The sequence below is a fragment of the Mus caroli genome, unplaced genomic scaffold, assembly GCF_978045245.1.
Source record: "Mus caroli unplaced genomic scaffold, Mus_caroli_1 scaffold_16, whole genome shotgun sequence".
NCBI lineage: Eukaryota > Metazoa > Chordata > Mammalia > Rodentia > Muridae > Mus > Mus caroli.
In genome coordinates, this window is record NW_028227271.1 from 68719015 (window position 1) to 68736031 (window position 17017).

At 39.8% G+C, this 17017-nt stretch overlaps 1 protein-coding gene across 2 annotated transcripts in view; it reads right to left on the bottom strand.

Annotated features, from left to right (window-relative positions):
* Positions 1-17017, bottom strand: part of Vps13b (vacuolar protein sorting 13 homolog B) — a 553787-nt gene that overhangs the window by 238760 nt on the left and 298010 nt on the right. For both annotated transcript variants that reach the window (XM_029469591.2, XM_021183993.3), the window contains exons 31-33: positions 13907-14110; positions 11150-11276; positions 7646-7789 (exon numbers count right to left, since the gene is read on the bottom strand). In XM_029469591.2, coding sequence (XP_029325451.1) covers positions 7646-7789; positions 11150-11276; positions 13907-14110 — 475 coding nt within the window. The remainder of the gene's footprint in view (positions 1-7645; positions 7790-11149; positions 11277-13906; positions 14111-17017) is intronic.

Below are 17017 nucleotides of genomic sequence, written 5' to 3' on the forward strand. Positions count from 1 at the left end.
TACTGAAGTTTATGGCATTTATTCAGGGACAACATGTACTATAGAACACATTACTCACTTTGCGTTAACAAATAGCTTTGTTATCATATGTATTTTTCATGATTTTAAAGGAAGGTTGTTATCTTCCATTTTATTAGCCTATATCTCTCTAATGCTCTAAAATAGTATACAAATAATCTTAATGGTGAACCTTTTAAAACTAGTATTGAAATAAAATAAAGTAACAGTAGACTTTTTTTGCTTCTGAACTATTTCTTATAATGTCCTATACACTGATAGGCTTAGGAACTTTACAGTAATTACTGGGTTCCTTTTAATATGATATAAAAATGATCTGATTTACTTCTTGAAATATCTGCATGAATTAAAATTTTAACTTTATTTACATTACTTAAATGGTTTCCACAAATTTACTACAGATGTATTTAATCATCCGTAAGTCATCAATAAGTAAGCTTCCTTACTTATTCTGATGGTTGATTGTTTTATTACTGATAGTAACGTTTCATATAATTGGGCCTCAATGTTAACAATACCATTTTTCAAGAAGGTAAAAACCTTTGAAAAGTAAAGTGGTTGTATCAGTGAGTATCACAGACAAGCTAATTACTAGGCGAGAAATCAAGGCTGAGTAGTAGAGCATTATTTGGGAGAGAAAACAGAATTGTACATTTGGCTTCACTATTAATGCATAAGAGGGAACCGGGACCTGAGAACCTAAATAGAATGCCAATTGTAGAAGTATTCTACAGTGTCATGTTCTCACAGAGAGGTGAAGACAAAAGAGGATAGAAGACTGTGGCAGTGAGCTAGGTGACAAAGGACATTCTCTTGCAAGGGTTGCTGAAATTGACTTCAGATGCTAGATAGTGCTATTAACATCCATGTTCAGATGTGTAGGCCATTTATGGAATCAAAAGAATTTTAGTATAGAAGGCACTATGGGTAATATTTATTTCTCCTAACTACCCTTTAAGACTGTCATGCATAAACAAGAAATATTACTTAAAAATGCTTTAATCCCACTTGGAAGGAAGAAGAAAGCAATCACAGGAGGGGGAGGGAGGGAGGGAGGAAACTGGGTGGGAAAGGGGACAGGGAGGGAAACGGGGAACTTGATCAGCTGTTGGGTGGGGGAACAGGACTAAAGCCCTGAGGCCCAGCAGAAAGAATGGAAACAGGCAACCTCAGGAAGTAGGAGATGAGGGGACCCTCCAGAATGTACCAGAGACTTGGGAGGTAAGAGACTCTCAGGACTAAAAGGGAGGGGCCTTAGATGAAATGCCCTATAGTGGGAAGAGGGAACTTGTAGAGTCCACCTCCAGTACATAGACAGGGCATCAAGTGGAGGATTGGGATTATTATCCTACAGTCAAAACTCTGACACATAATTGTTCCTGTCTGAAAGAACTGCAGGGACACAAATGGAGAAGAGCCTGAAAAGGAGGTCCAGAGACAGTCCCAAAGTAGGATCCAGCTCTAGGGGAGGCCCCAAGACCTGACAGTATTACTGAGTCTATGGTGTGCTCACAAAAAGAGGCCTATCATGACGGCCCTCCGAAACACCCAACAAGCAGCTGAAAGAGATAGATGCAGATATTTACACCGGAGCAATGGACAGAAGCTGCTGACCCCTGTGGCTGACTTAGGGAAAAGCTGGAAGAAGATGAAGAGGAGGGCAACCCTATAGGAACACCAGCAGGCTCAACTAACCTGGACCCTCGAGATTGCTCAGACACTGGACCACCAACTAGGCTGCATACACTAGCTGATATGAGACCCCCAACACCTATACAGCAGAGGACTGCCGGGTCTGGACTCAGTGAGAGAAGTTGCATCTAACCCTCAAGAGACTGGAAGCCCCAGAGAGTAGGGAGGCCTGGTGGGGTAGGAGGTGTGGAAGTAGGGACATCCTTGTGGAGACTGGGGGATGGGGATAGAGGAGGTATGGGATGTGGAAGAGTCAGAAGGTGGACCAGGAGGGGGATAAAATCTGGACTGTAAGAAAGGATTAAATAAAATTAAAAAAAAAAAAAAGAATAAAAAAAATTATTTCACCAATGTGGTGAAAGTTTAAGTCCACAGTTAAGAATAAATGCAAATATTTTGACTAATAAAAAAAAAAAGAAAAACAACAAACAGCATATTCTGGGAGTCACAAGTCAGTAATCATGTTGAGAGGGACAGTGAAAAACCAGAGTACAAATCAATGTTTCTAGAGACAGGCCTTAGTCCATCACATACCCACATGGAAGCCAGAGGCCAACATCAGGCATCTTTCATGTCTTTATCATTAATTCATCACCAATATGAAATAATAGTTGTTTAGGTCAGGAAACATATTTAAACAGACATATTATCTTTGCCTCTACTTCTCCATCAACCACCAGGTTCAAATTAGGAATTAAGGATCCGGGCACCTTCCCTGACAGAGGAGAGGTGTCTGTCTGGCCCGGGAGGCCGTTGCCTGAGCATCTGTCAGAGACATCTTGGTTCCCGGACACTGCCAAGACTAGTCTGCACAGGTGAGAGTGTGGACTACAGAAGCTAACAGTTTCTGGGACAGGCGGGAGCCAGAGAGCTTCTAAGGCGGGCCCCGTTGCGGGCTCCAGACATCCGGACACCTTCCTTACCAGAGGAGAGGTGTTCACCCCACCCGGGAGGGCTTTGCTGGAGCATCTATGTGAGCGACCTTTGTTCCCGGATCCTACCAAAACTAGTCTACAGGGGTGAGAGTGTGGACGTCAGAAGCTGACAGCTTCTGGGACTGGCCCTGTTAGGGCCTTCATATTCTTCCAAGAGGAAAGTCTGAACAACAGATATCTGTGCACCTTCTCTGCAAGAGGAGAGCTTGCCTGCAGAGAGTGCTCTAACCACTGAAACTCAGGAGAGAGCTAGTCTCCCAGGTCTACTGGTAGAGGCTAACAGAATCACGAAAGGAACAAGCTCTAACCAGAGACAACTATTACAACTGACTTCAGAGATAACCAGATGGCAAAAGGCAGACGTAAGAATCTTATTAACAGGAACCAAGACCACTCACCATCATCAGAACCCAGCACTCCCACCTCAACCAGTCCTGGGTACCCCAACACACCTGAAAAGCTAGACCCGGATTTAAAGGCATATCTCATGATGATGGTAGAGGACATCAAGAAGGACTTTAGTAACTCACTTAAAGAAATACAGGAGAACACTGCTAAAGAGTGAAAAGTCCAAAAAAAAAAAAAAAAAAACAAACAAGAAAACACATCCAAACAGGTGATGGAAATGAACAAAACCATACTAGACCTAAAAACGGAAGTAGACACAATAAAGAAAACCCAAAGTGAGGCAACGCTGGAGATAGAAACTCGAAGAAAGAAATCTGGAACCATAGATTCGAGCATCAGCAACAGAATACAAGACATGTAAGAGAAAATCTCAGGTGCAGAAGATTCCATAGAGAACATGGGCACAACAATCAAAGAAAATGCAAAATGCAAAAAGATCCTAACTCAAAACATCCAGGAAATCCAGGACACAATGAGAAGACAAAACCTACGGATAATAGGAGTAGATGAGAATGAAGATTTTTAACTTAAAGGGCCAGCAAATATCTTCAACAAAATTATAGAAGAAAACTTCCCCAACGTAAAGAAAGAGATGCCCATGAACATACAAGAAGCCTACAGAACTCCAAATAGACTGGACCAGAAAAGAAATTCCTCCCGACATATAATAATCAGAACAACAAATGCACTAAATAAAGATAGAATATTAAAAGCAGTAAGGGGAAAAGGTGAAGTAACATATAAAGGCAGGCTTATCAGAATTACACCAGATTTTTCACCGGAGACTATGAAAGCCAGAAGATCCTGGACAAATGTTATACAGACACTAAGAGAACACAAATGCCAGCCCAGGCTACTATACCCAGCCAAACTTTCAATTACCATAGACGGAGAAACCAAAGTATTCCAGGACAAAAACAAATTCACACTTTATCTTTCCATTAATCCAGCCCTTCAAAGGATAATGACAGGAAAAAAAAAAAAAAACAATACAAGGACGGAAACCACTTTCTAGAGAAAGCAAGAAAGTACTCCTTCAACAAACCTAAAACAAGACAGGCACAAGAAATCACTAAAGGGCAAAGGGACAGCATCCTAATTAAGAAAATCAGAAATGAAAAGGGAGACATAACAACAGATCCTGAAGAAATCCAAAACACCATCAGATCCTTCTACAAAAGACTATACTCAACAAAACTGGAGAACCTGGATGAAATGGACGAACATCTAGACAGATACCAGGTACCAAAGTTAAATCAGGATCAGGTTAATGATCTAAACACTCCCATATCCCCTAAAGAAACAGAAGCAGTCATTGATAGTCTCCCAACCAAAGAAAGCCCAGGACCAGATGGGTTCAGTGCAGAGTTTTATCAGACCTTCAAAGAAGATCAAATTCCAGTTCTTCACAAACTATTCCACAACATAGAAGCAGAATGTACTCTACCCAACTCATTCTATGAAGCCACAATTACTCTGATACCTAAACCACAGAAAGACCCAACAAAGATAGAGAACTTCAGACCAATTTCTCTTATGAATATTGATGCAAAAATACTCAATAAAATTCTCGCTAACCAAATCCAAGAACACATCAAAACAATCATCCATCCTGACCAAGTAGGCTTCATTCCAGGGATGCAGGAATGGTTTAATATGTGGAAATCCATCAACGTAATCCATTATATAAACAAACTCAAAGACAAAAACCACATGATCATCTCCTCAGATGCTGAGAAAGCATTTGACATAATCCAACATGCATTCATGATAAAAGTCTAAGGGAAATGCAAATCAAAACAACCCTGACATTCCACCTCACACCAGTCAGAATGGCTAAGATTAAAAATTCAGGTGATAGCAGATGCTGGTGAGGATGTGGAGAAAGAGGAACACTCCTCCATTGTTGGTGGGATTGCAAGCTTGTACAACCACTCTGGAAATCAGTCTGGCGGTTCCTCAAAAAATTGGAGATAGTACTACCGGAGGATCCTGCAATACCTCTCCTGGGCATATATCCAAAAGATGTTCCAACCGGTAAGAAGGACACATGCTCCACTATGTTTATAGCAGCCTTTTTTATAATAGCCAGAAACTGGAAAGAACCCAGATGCCCCTCAACAGAGGAATGGATACAGAAAATGTGGTACATTTACACAATGGAGTACAACTCAGCTATTAAAAAGAATGAATTTATGAAATTCCTAGGCAAATGGATGGACCTGGAGGGCATCATCCTGAGTGAGGTAACTCAATCACAAAAGAACTCACATGATATGTACTCACTGATAAGTGGATATTAGCCCAGAAACTTAGAATACCCAAGATATAAGATACAATTTGCAAAACACATGAAACTCAAGAAGAACGAAGACCAAAGTATGGACACTTTGCCCGGTTTTAGAATTGGGAACAAAACACCCATGGAAGGAGTTACAGAGACAAAATTTGGAGCTGAGACGAAAGGATGGAACATCTAGAGACTGCCATACTTGGGGATCCATCCCATAATCAGCCTCCAAACGCTGACACCATTGCATACACTTGGTAAGATTTTTCTGAAAGTACCCTGATATGCTGTCTCTTGTGAGACTATGCCGGGGCCTAGCAAACCCAGAAGTGGATGCTCACAGTCAACTATTGGATGGATCACAGGGCCCCCCAATGGAGGAGCTAGAGAAAGTACCCAAGGAGTTGGGGGGATCTGCAACCCTATAGGTGGAACAACAATATGAACTAACCAGTATCCCCCCAGAGCTCATGTATCTGCTGCATATGTATCAGAAGATGGCCTAGTCAGCCATCATTGGAAAGAGAGGCCCATTGGTCTTGCAAACTTTATATGCCTCAGTACAGGGGAATGCCAGGGCCAAGAAGTGGAAATGGGTGGGTGGGGGAGTGGGTGTGGGAGGGTGTGTAAATGAAATAAATACCTAATAATAAAAAAAGGAATTAAGAAAAAATATTTATTAGAAATATAAGATAAATTAGCCCTTTTAAACTATAGCTTGAATCATTAGAGTATTAACATAACTAAAATATCTTTATACTCAGGACAATTCTAATGTGCTTTATGTTAATAACTCATGACTGGAGTCTGTTCAGAATTAATGCTCACACAAATACCTCTTCAGGGATAGGGGTGTCATTAATGCCACAGAGTATAAGGCTCACCAATTTTAAAGAATCATCGAGCCTGTAATTCCAAATGACCACCCAAAAGGAAGAGCCACACAAGCACCTGAAAAACAGCCGTCACTGCCTTCTACTTGAAGAGCATGGGAGGAGTGCTCGAGTCACAGTGGTTGTGAATTCTATGTGCCCTGTATCTGCTAATACTTGTACTTACTAAGCGGCAAGTAGGTAGATAAAGATTTAACACTGTTGTTAGGTTGCATGAATTTCCCAAAAAATCTGTGAGTTAGATTTCTTTAAGGAGTCAACAACAAAAATAGGCGAAAGTAACATGGAAATGTAGAATTCTCTTATCCATCCTCTCTTGCTTCTGAACCATCAAAAAATGCATAGGGAATATTTTTAATTTGCTCTTTTTATGTCAAATAATTATATTTCTACATATTTTCTTAAATATACTGGAAAACATTTGGGATACTATATAAATTTATAGTCATTTTAAAGTCATTAATGAATGAACAAACTATGGGAGGTAAAAGATGATCAGGGCAGAGACATCAACTTTTCACACTGAACTTAGTTTTGTTTGTTGATTTTTGTCTTTTTAAATGAAGTCCACGTGGAGAGTACAGTCAGTGTATGATTTCTGACAGGCAGGAAGTGAGCTGATTTTAGCAGTTGTAGTTCAACTCTGAGGTACCTCACTCTATCTCAGGCAGGTTGGTTTTCCTTTACAACCCCAAAGTCTCACCTGTCCAATGGGTTTCTCACAGGATTACTAGAATTTGCCTGACGATCTGTGAGCAAATGTGTACAGAAAGGTTCTGTGTCACTCTCTGGAAGAAAAGCAACACCTCTTGCACATATAGTTTCTCACAGAAGATTCATTTTCCTGTACAGACTTGAGTAAAGAAGTATCAGAACAAAAAAGCAGAGAAAAGCTGTCTGGGGAAAAAAATCTAACAAGCACACTCCAGCTCTGCTGTGAGCATCTGATTCTGTGTGAGGCATTTTGAGCCTTCCAACAAGTCAACTTGAGAACAAAACTGAAATCCTAAGCAGGCATTCAACCTATGATCAAGGCTATTGACCACCAAACACAGTGAATGCTTTCTGTATTAATCCTTGAGGATGCTACTACAGAATGCTAACAAAGTTAAAGGCCCGATCATGGGAAATAACTGAGTAATTGACAATGACACCAGGGTTCTCACAGCTCACTTTAGAAACAAAATCTTATTCCTAACATTTTCTTAAGTCAGTCTACAGTGATTTATTTAAGTTGCATGATAAGAGGAAAAGAGACTATACAAATTAAAAACATAAGACATCAATCTAAAACAGTTTATGGACATATTTTGGAAAAAGTTAATGCAGGCTAGTTAACAGAAAGCATTTAAGTGTCCTTTATAAAGTTTGTAAAAATGCAATAAGAATAGACATCAGGTAATAGTTACCTCCGTGGCCTTGGTTGATGGCTCCAATCCAGTCATATTTGCTACTATTAACTGATGTAAGAGTTGAACCTGAGCCACACTTAGGAAGAAGTCCAGGTTTGTGGTTATGTTCACTTCCAAGGAATGGCCACACACTAAAATCTCCTAAAGAGGGGATGGGGCAGGGGGGATAGGATTAATAGAAAATTTAAAAACAATAGTCATCAGATAGTTTATCATTGTTATTGGATGCTTACTACTTTCTAACTCTGTGGGGACTCAAGTACACAATTAATGAGAAAAGCAAAACTCACAAGCACATCTGTAAACAGAGTTCAGTGGTGAATTCTCTACTAGGCTGTGTGCAAGATAGGTGTCAAGGAACAATAGGAAAGTTTCCCCTTTTCAGATCCATTTGTTTTTATTTTCATACTTTGAACTACTGGTATTGTTTTATATGTAATTAGTGGTGCAATTTTGCAGGAAATGTTCTAACAGCTACTGAGAATCTCTTATACAGCAAGCCCTACAGCAGAGTTCTGGGACCCCATCAGGAATACCTCCCTCTCCAAGATTAGAGTGGCCTTCAAGGCCAACACCCGAAAACAGGATGCTAAAGGTAGGCAGTTAAAATTAGAAACACCATAATATAAACATTAGTCAAAGTCTACAATAAATGATTTATAACAAAGAAAAAGGCTGAAGCAAAAGATATCAGCACTAATTTCTCTTCTTTAACTGCCAGAATCTTGGCAGCAAGAGGCAGATGTTGGTCACTTAATGGGAGCTGTTCTTCATAACTGTGTCACTTGAACATTTACCACTAGAAATCACTGAGAGGAGGTGAACAAAAGAAAAAATGACACAGAGCTTCAGCTAATGAGCACAAATCCTGCCTCATACGAACAGTGTTCAAACGCCTCCAATTCCTCCTTACTCATGTCATAAAAGAACAGACTTAAGGATACTGTAGCTGGCCCAAATACGTACCAGACAGTTTAGAGCTGCTTTTAACAAAGCCCTAAAGAACAGTATGTCTGGCATGATTATTTTTCTCATAAAATTTCTTTCACAAATTTCCTGTATTTATCATATTCATTTTATTTTCTAAGTCATGATGAAAAAGGAGAAGAAAATGATTTAGCAGTATCTTCTCATTATAAAGACTTAAAGTTATAAACATTTCTATAAAACAATAGTTGTATTAGTGACATATGTCCTATAATTAGAGGATAAGCAATCCTAATCTAGTGCCAGTATGAAAGGGAGTGGGTAGACTAAGTAGCTTAAAAACAAGTGACAAGGCTATGTTCTACTCCTGTTCCTCCTGTAACGACCTGCTTGACAGTCTACTGTCTAGAACAGTGTGCAGGTGAACGGGAACACTTCTTCCAACACAACTGAGAAAAGTACAAGGCAGCCAGCTGATAGGAAACCAGTGAGCTGTAAGCCCAAGTTGTACACAGAGCATTCCATCTCCTGCTTCCTGAAAACGAGGAATTGTTACTAAGGCCTTCAAACCAAATTACCAGTTAATAAAGCTGGGATAGAATTATATTAGCATTTTGAGATATTTTTATTTTCATTTCTTAACTTTGTGATGGCAAGTTCTTAAGAATATAAGAAAGGAATATTTCTAGACAAGAAGTTCTTCAAAGAGATTTTGTGGTTTTGTTTGTCTGTTTTGTTTCTTCTTCTTGTCGGTTATTTACTCATCTTTTATTTTGTGATAGTTTTGGTGGTCAAAGTCATAGCTACCCACATAGCAGGGAAGTACACTATGTGGGTACTACATGGCTAGACCCAATATTTAAATTTATTGAACCAAATATAAGAAGTTAAAACAAGAAGTTAAACAGTTTTCTAATGTGTTCATGTGAATCTTGCCTCATTTTCAGTTTGGGTGTATACCTCATAAGGTATTGTGTAAAGTCTACACCAGTTGTGTTACTAAGAAACCAGCTATAAGACTTACTCCTTACACAACTTTTGGGGTTATAAAGAAACCAAACTAGCTCCTTCTCCTAGTCCTCCTCTATCCTACAGGACCTTAGTCTCTTGGTGAAGACCCAGGGTCTCTTAGTTCTTCCCTGCTGTCCTTCTCAGCCTTTCTTTCCAGACCATCTCCATTCTTTGGTGACTTCCCCCATGTGACACCTGTACCTGGACCCCGCCACAGCTGCAGTAACCCTCTACCATCATTACTAAGGCTTCTTCAAGAAGACAGCAATCAACACAAAACCTCACAATTAGATAATGTTTAGTGAGTAAGAGACTTTGGCAAACTCATCCCCAAATGGGATGTCTTCATCAAAACCCTCCCCAGCTAAAGGTTCTGGGATCTCTGAGGAATAGAAGGTAGAAAGATTCTAAGAGGTGGTGGAGGACACCAATGAAACAGCACCTTCCAACACAACAAGACTGATGCACAGGACAGAGCCTGTGACCACAGCTACAAGATGGAAAAGGGAAGTGGACACAAAGGCTTGTCTCTAATCCAAAAGCTATTTTCAGCTAATTCCTATAGGGAAAGAAGAAATGGATTTTTTTCCAATGGAGTGTCAGTGGACAGAGGAATCAGTCTAGGCTGAGCAACATGCCTAGGGTAGCTATCCCTTCCCCCTAAAAAAGACTTCATGGTTAATGTTTGTGTGTGTGTGTGTGTGTGGTTTCATGATTTTTTAAAAGTTTTTCTTTTCTTCCTTTCTCTTTCCTTTCTTCTTTTGTTGTTATTTTTGTTTCTGAGACAAGTCTCTTTATGTAGCCCTGACTATCCTGGAACTTACTATGTAGACCAGGCTGGCTCAAACTCAGAGATCCACCTGCCTCTGCCTCCTAAGTGCTGGGATTAAAGGCCTGGGACATCATGCCTGGCTTCTTGTTTGTTTGGGGTGGGGGAGGGAAGGAAAACATGAACATGAAGATGAAGCTTCATGAACAGAGAGGTGAGGAGAATCTGAAATGAGTTGGGGAAGAAAAAAAAAGAATATGATTAAAATATATTGTATGAAAAACTTTTAAATAAAAATTCATTAAAAAAGAAACTAAAGTAGGCCTAACTTTTGCCATATATTATAAACCTCAAATGAGATTATACAAAAATTATTTTTCAAAAATTTAGAGAAGGAATATAAGCTTCCTATTGTTTTAGATTATTACAAAGTATCAATTTCACTTAGCTATAATTATAAGCTATTAGATGCATGGTGACCTGAAAATACTCATAACTCAATTAAAAATACTTATTTAGCAAACATGAATGCTAAAATGATTCTTTCAGATCAGGCAGCCAATGGGAGCTGTGCCTCAGCTTCTTCACCTGGAAAATTCAGTTACTAAGAGTCACCTGTCCTGACAGGGTTACCAGGGGCAGTAGAGACTCAGCTTTTCTAAGTCTTGATGGTGATTGTCATTATGAATAAACTTATGTGATGTAGTATAAGATGATGCAGTGAAACTGTATCATACAGGGAAGAGTCACCCCATTACTCGACTAAATTGGAGTCTAAATTCTTCCATTCTAACCTCCATATGCAGATTTTCTTGGGAGATTATTTTGGTGAAAATGATGGCAGGTGCTCCAGTTATTCGTACAGAAAAATCTGTCAAGATGGGTGTCAAAATTGCTCTCCTTTCTTGATGACGCTGTATGCTAAAAAGATAAGGCAAACAATTGTTATTCATTAAAAAATGAAAACAGAAAACTATTATTCACTTACTGTTTTTCAAGGATAACTTTATTTTGTTCAAGTCTGTACTACACACGCGCACAGCAAAGTCTCATCATTGTTTTGAGAGTGTCTATTTGGTTTTTACATTCAGTTCCTTCGGTTCTGTAAGGTCTCAAAAAACTGCCCGAGAAAAGAACCTCTGAGAAATTCAAATGAACTTAAGCAATTTCCCAACAATATCATCCTAGGTCTTATTACATTTTCTGTTTCTAACTCTATTTGTTCTCGCAAAGTTTCCTATCTCTTTTGTTACTATCAACGATCTTTCTATTTTCAGAATAATTATAACTTCCTATTTTTAATATACTATATGTTCCATTTGACAAAGACCATCTCCCCTTACCCCCAATTAAATTCTCCCAAGTCTCCTTATGTAGGCAGGGCTTGCTTAGAATTTCCTTTGTAAGATAAGCCTGGCAGTGAGCTCTCAGTGATCCTCCTGCCTCTGCCTCTGCCTCTGCCTCTGCCTCTGCCTCTGCCTCTGCCTCCTCTGCCTCTGCCTCTGCCTCTGCCTCTGCCTCTGCCTCTGCCTCTCTGCCTCTGCCTCTCTGCCTCTGCCTCTCTGCCTCTCTGCCTCTGCGCCTCTCTGCCTCTCTGCCTCTCTGCCTCTCTGCCTCTGCCTCTGCCTCTGCCTCTCTGCCTCTGCCTCTCTGCCTCTGCCTCTGCCTCTGCCTCTGCCTCTCTGCCTCTGCCTCTGCCTCTCTGCCTCTGCCTCCCAAGTCCTGGGATTATAGACATGAGACATGGTGCTCAGCTGTTAAACTCTCTTTACTTTAAGCTCAAAGATCCATTTCAGTTTATGAATAATAATTTGGATAGTAAAGCCTTCTTTGTCTATTAAATAGCTGTTATATGTGAAAGCGGATGTTTCTCAAACAAGTTTGTAAACTGGAAAGCTCTTTCTCAGCCTCACGACAGGAGTGAGGAACCAGAGCTCAGTGGCTGGCCTGTACATTCAAGGCAAACACTACCTCCAGAACCTGGCCTGCAACACGTCACCCCCATCGCAGCTTCTGGCCTCTCTTCATTGTATTTTATACATTTTCAGCTTTGCTCAGTAATCTCTGCTTGATACCCACATTTGCTAGTAATCGAAGGAGGCGCTCCCTACATGGCAGAAGGTGAACCTAACTCCACCACCGAGAAAGACAACTTCTCCTGGCATACATATTCCATGCGACTCTGCAGTTTTAGTTTCCACTTTATGAAATAATACATTAGTATGTTTATGTTAGAGTAGAAGCCACACCTCTAAATTTCCTTTAAAATTAATTTAACATTCTCTATAAATACAACTTTATTAGTCCCTTATGATAAAATGATAAATTTGAAAGCAGAAAATTGGCATAACTTATACCTCATGTGAAAATATAGATAAAGTACAAGTCTTTCTATATCTTAAAAAAAAAAAAAAACCTATTCAGGATAGCCTAGAGAGCACGAATATCTTTTGTTAAACTTCCAGTGGGCAGTGCTTTATATAGTATGTGCCAAAAAAGCAAATTGGATCATCTGGTTCTGTGACTTATAAGTATTGGATTTCAAGAAAATCAATTTTAAAGAATTAAGAGATCTGGTAAGTAGAGAGCAACAGGAAGAAACATTAAAATCTGTGACTACAGAGGAGAGATTTAGATCCTAAGAGACACCATAATTACAGTCTAATCGCTCAAATTCCATAAAATGACCAATGTGAGAAACATGAAACGTGATGCGCTCTGGAGAGGAGTGCTAAAAAGAGCTGCTTTACAATGACCTCAAATGGAAGCAATGGCAGCAAACCAAGTGGCTACAAACACTAAAGCACTGTGGGAAAGAAAGTATACTTGTCCCTATCATTTAATTTTTCCTCACTTATGTGATGAGTTAAATCAGTGACACTAAATAGAAAAGCCCAATTATCACAGCAGGAAAAATGAAATCTCATTAAAATAACAGCCATCTGTACCATGAGAGCTTTTCTTCTGTACTATCACTGACTGACAAACACTTGAAGTAATGATAAACTTAAAAAAAAAACAATTTAAAATTTTATAAATCAATTATTGTTAAAGATGAATCACAGGAGGGAAAAAGAAATGCTGAAGGAAGAGTGGTTACCAAGCCCATCAGTATTGTGGCAGGTAATGTACAGAGTTCAAGATTACAAAGGAACCAAAACCCAAAGTGTCAGCAGAGGTTGGTGACAGACAGTGAACTGCTGACCTAGACCTGGGCCTAAGGCTACGAAAGCACCAGCCCATCTCAAATAGAAGAGGAAATGCCTAGCTTTGCAAGAGCACGCTGAAAGTGGCAAAGATCTCCCTAGAAAATGTAAAATAATAGGATTTACCCTCTGTATGTGTGCCTACTTTATATTATCTTGGAAGTCCAGGAATAACCATTGAGTTATTTATAAGAACAAAACAAAACAGCTATAGTTACAAGATGGATTCATGTGTGTAATGAAAAGCAGTACCAATACGAAAATATCTGGGTTAGGCTTGTTAAGAGTACCAACTGCCCTAATAACAAGATAAAAAGTGTAAGCCATTTCCCAGGCCTTTCCTACCTGCTGGCCATGTTCCACTCCAGGGCTGGGTTTTGAGAGTTCCTTTCACTCTCTGTTGGCACTCCTCCTGAGCCACTGCCTTTCTCTGGTTTGAGTTGATCCCACTGGGCAGTACCGATATTGATGGACTGCAGGTCTATTTGGTACTGTCTGTCTTCAATTTCTGATCCAGGATCTCGAAGAATTCCTAAGTTTAAGGCTTTCCTGGGAAGGCAGTGAAAAGGGTAAACATATTCTATAGTTATTTGCTATATTATACAACCATAGTCATGTTCGCTCTACTTTGACAATCAAGATGAATGAATGCTTGAATTAGCTAATAAACTAGGTTAATTTGATGGAGGCAAAAGCTAAAACAAATTTTCCTGAACTGGAATCAACTTCAATTTAAAGACTTTCTCCCAGCTGAGGGTACCAGTAAAATGAGCCACAAAGATACAAATGTTATCAGTCACGTAGTACTCATGGTTCAACAGCAGTGGGAAGAACAACCAGGGCCTTAGAATTCACCAACACAGGGCCAACTGGTAAGAAACATGCCTGCTCCACCTGGTGATCCATCCCATATACAATCACCAAAACCAGACACTATTGTGGATGCTAATAAGAGCTTGCTGACAGGAGCCTGATATCGCTGTCTCCTGAGAGGCTCTGCCAGTACCTGACAATTACAGAAGTAGATGCTCATAGCCATCCACTGGACGGAGCACAGGGTCCCCAATGAAGCAGCTAGAGAAAGGACCCAAGAAGCTGAAGGGGTTTGTAGCCCCATAGGAGGAACAACAATATGAACCAACCAGTATCCCCAGAGTATGGTTGGGACTAAATCACCAACCATAGAGTACACATGGTGGGACTCATGGCTCCAGCTGCATATGTAGCAGAGAATGGCCTAGTCAGTTATCAATGGGAGGAGAAGCCCTTGGTTTTGTGAAGGCTCCATGCCCCAGTGTAGGGGAATTCCAGAGCCAGGAAGTGGGAGTGGATAGGTTGGGGAACAGGGGTGTGGGGGGGAAGAGATAGGGGTTTTTGGAGGGGAAACTAGGAAAGGGGATAACATTTGAAATGTAAATAAAGAAAATATCTAATAAAATAAAAAGAAAAAATATATAAATAGAATGACCAATAAAGAAAAAAAGAAAAAAGAAAGAAACATGGCTGCTTAAGATGGAAATATCCTCAGTGTGTGGCTGAGAATGAAAATATTAGAATCCTGCAGAACTACAAGTAAAGGTAGAATCACTTAAATTTAAAACCCAATCAGATAACATGACAGAAGTGACTGTACATGAAAAGAGAAGAAATGAAGGCAACTCACAGTTACAACAGGTTTCAGATACATAGTCAGCTGAGGGAAGAGCTCCTTTTAAACCCTCAGTGGACTTTTAGGGAGACAATACAAAGAATGAGAGAATATAAAATCATGCTAGGGAGCTAGGATGAGGGACTGGCAGCCTTGCAGGCCCTGGAGGATGCTTTGGATCCCATACTTGGTTTTCCCAATAACACAAGAAAAGAAAGCATATAACTGCTTCTGTATAGGCCTCCTGATAAATCAAAAGAAGCAGATACCTCTATCCAAAGGAAGAAAGACATACTAGTCTGATAGATCTAAAGATTAAAAGATTATATGCCATTGTATCATTCCATAAGACTTACTTCTACAGGGCCTGTCAATCACCTGGCCAGGATCCCATACCTTGGGAAACCTGACTTTCCTGAACATAATGCAGAAGTGCTGGGAGGAAAGGTGATCCTAATGAGATAATGCACTTCCACCCTAGAAGGCCCACCCTTACCATGGCTGCTAAGGCAGCTCCCTCTTGACAGCAGTTCTAAGGCTGCCCACTGTTCTGAGTTGAGAAAAGTATAATTTCCCTTCCTTTTGTATACTCCTCAGAAGCTGAAGCATGCCTGCCAGGTTACTTCGAGGTTCTCACTACTAACCTCAAGCCCTCACTTTTGCCATCCGCCATCTTGTGAGCCCCACTGCTAAACATGGTGGCTTTCTCTGCCCCCAACTCAAAAGCTCTAATTTTCCTTTTCATCTTTGTCATCTCCCTCCACACAGTTGCTGCTGGGACTGACAGCTTGCCTATCTTGTTTTTCTTTCATACTCTAATAGCTCCCTTCTGGGTTCATCTTTAAGTTCTTTTGTTAAAAGTGAACCAACCCAGAAAAGATCCCAGAAAGTGAACCTGATTTTCCTGGTAACAAACTAATCAGACTAAGTATAAAGAATTTATATATTCCACTTAAAACATAAAGCCATCAAGTTTAAGACACTGCAGTTACAGCCTTGCCCATGAGACACAGTTAAAATTTTAACAACAGGCTAAGTCAGCTAATAGAAAAACAGATACTAGACAAACCTTGTTCAAAAAACCCTTGTTAGAAGTACTTAGTCATAATAGTACATAGATTTATCTCTACTTCAAAAGTTACTCTCTTGGCATTAAGCTTACCTCAACACATTTTGATCAATACAGACTGTAGTCTGTGAGCACAATAAAATTACCCTCAATGCTTTACTGAAGAGAACCTGCAAAATCCTTATTTTTAGAAATTTAAAAGACATTTCTACGTTAGTTATTCCTTAATCAAAAATTTAATAAAGAAACAATTCCAATCTTATGCACTACAGGCACTATATAGAGTGGAGATGGCACTTCAGGAAAGCATACTGTTTAACTTACTAGTGTTTGGGAGGAAGCCATGGCCAGAACCCAAGAGTGCACATAATAAAGCAGGAGAAGCTCTGGAGAGTAGGGCACAAGAGCAGGAATGAGCAAAATGATAGGAGATGAGCAACAAGGCCAAACAACAGATGAACGTCTAGCAAAAGGGGGAAAAAAGGATAAAAAAGTAAGATATTTGCCATAAGAAGGGCAACATAACTATGATGCTGAGCAGAGTAACAGACAACCGTGCAAGCTAAGCCAGTTTGCAGAGTCAGGAGCCTCCAACTTCTGTACCAAAACAAAACAAAACAAAACAAAACTCTATCCTGGCTATTTCACTCCTGAGAAAGTCTGTCTGTCTGTCTGTCTTTCTTTCTTTTTTAAATTCAACAGCCAATTTTTATTAAAATTTGTTATAAAACACTAAGAG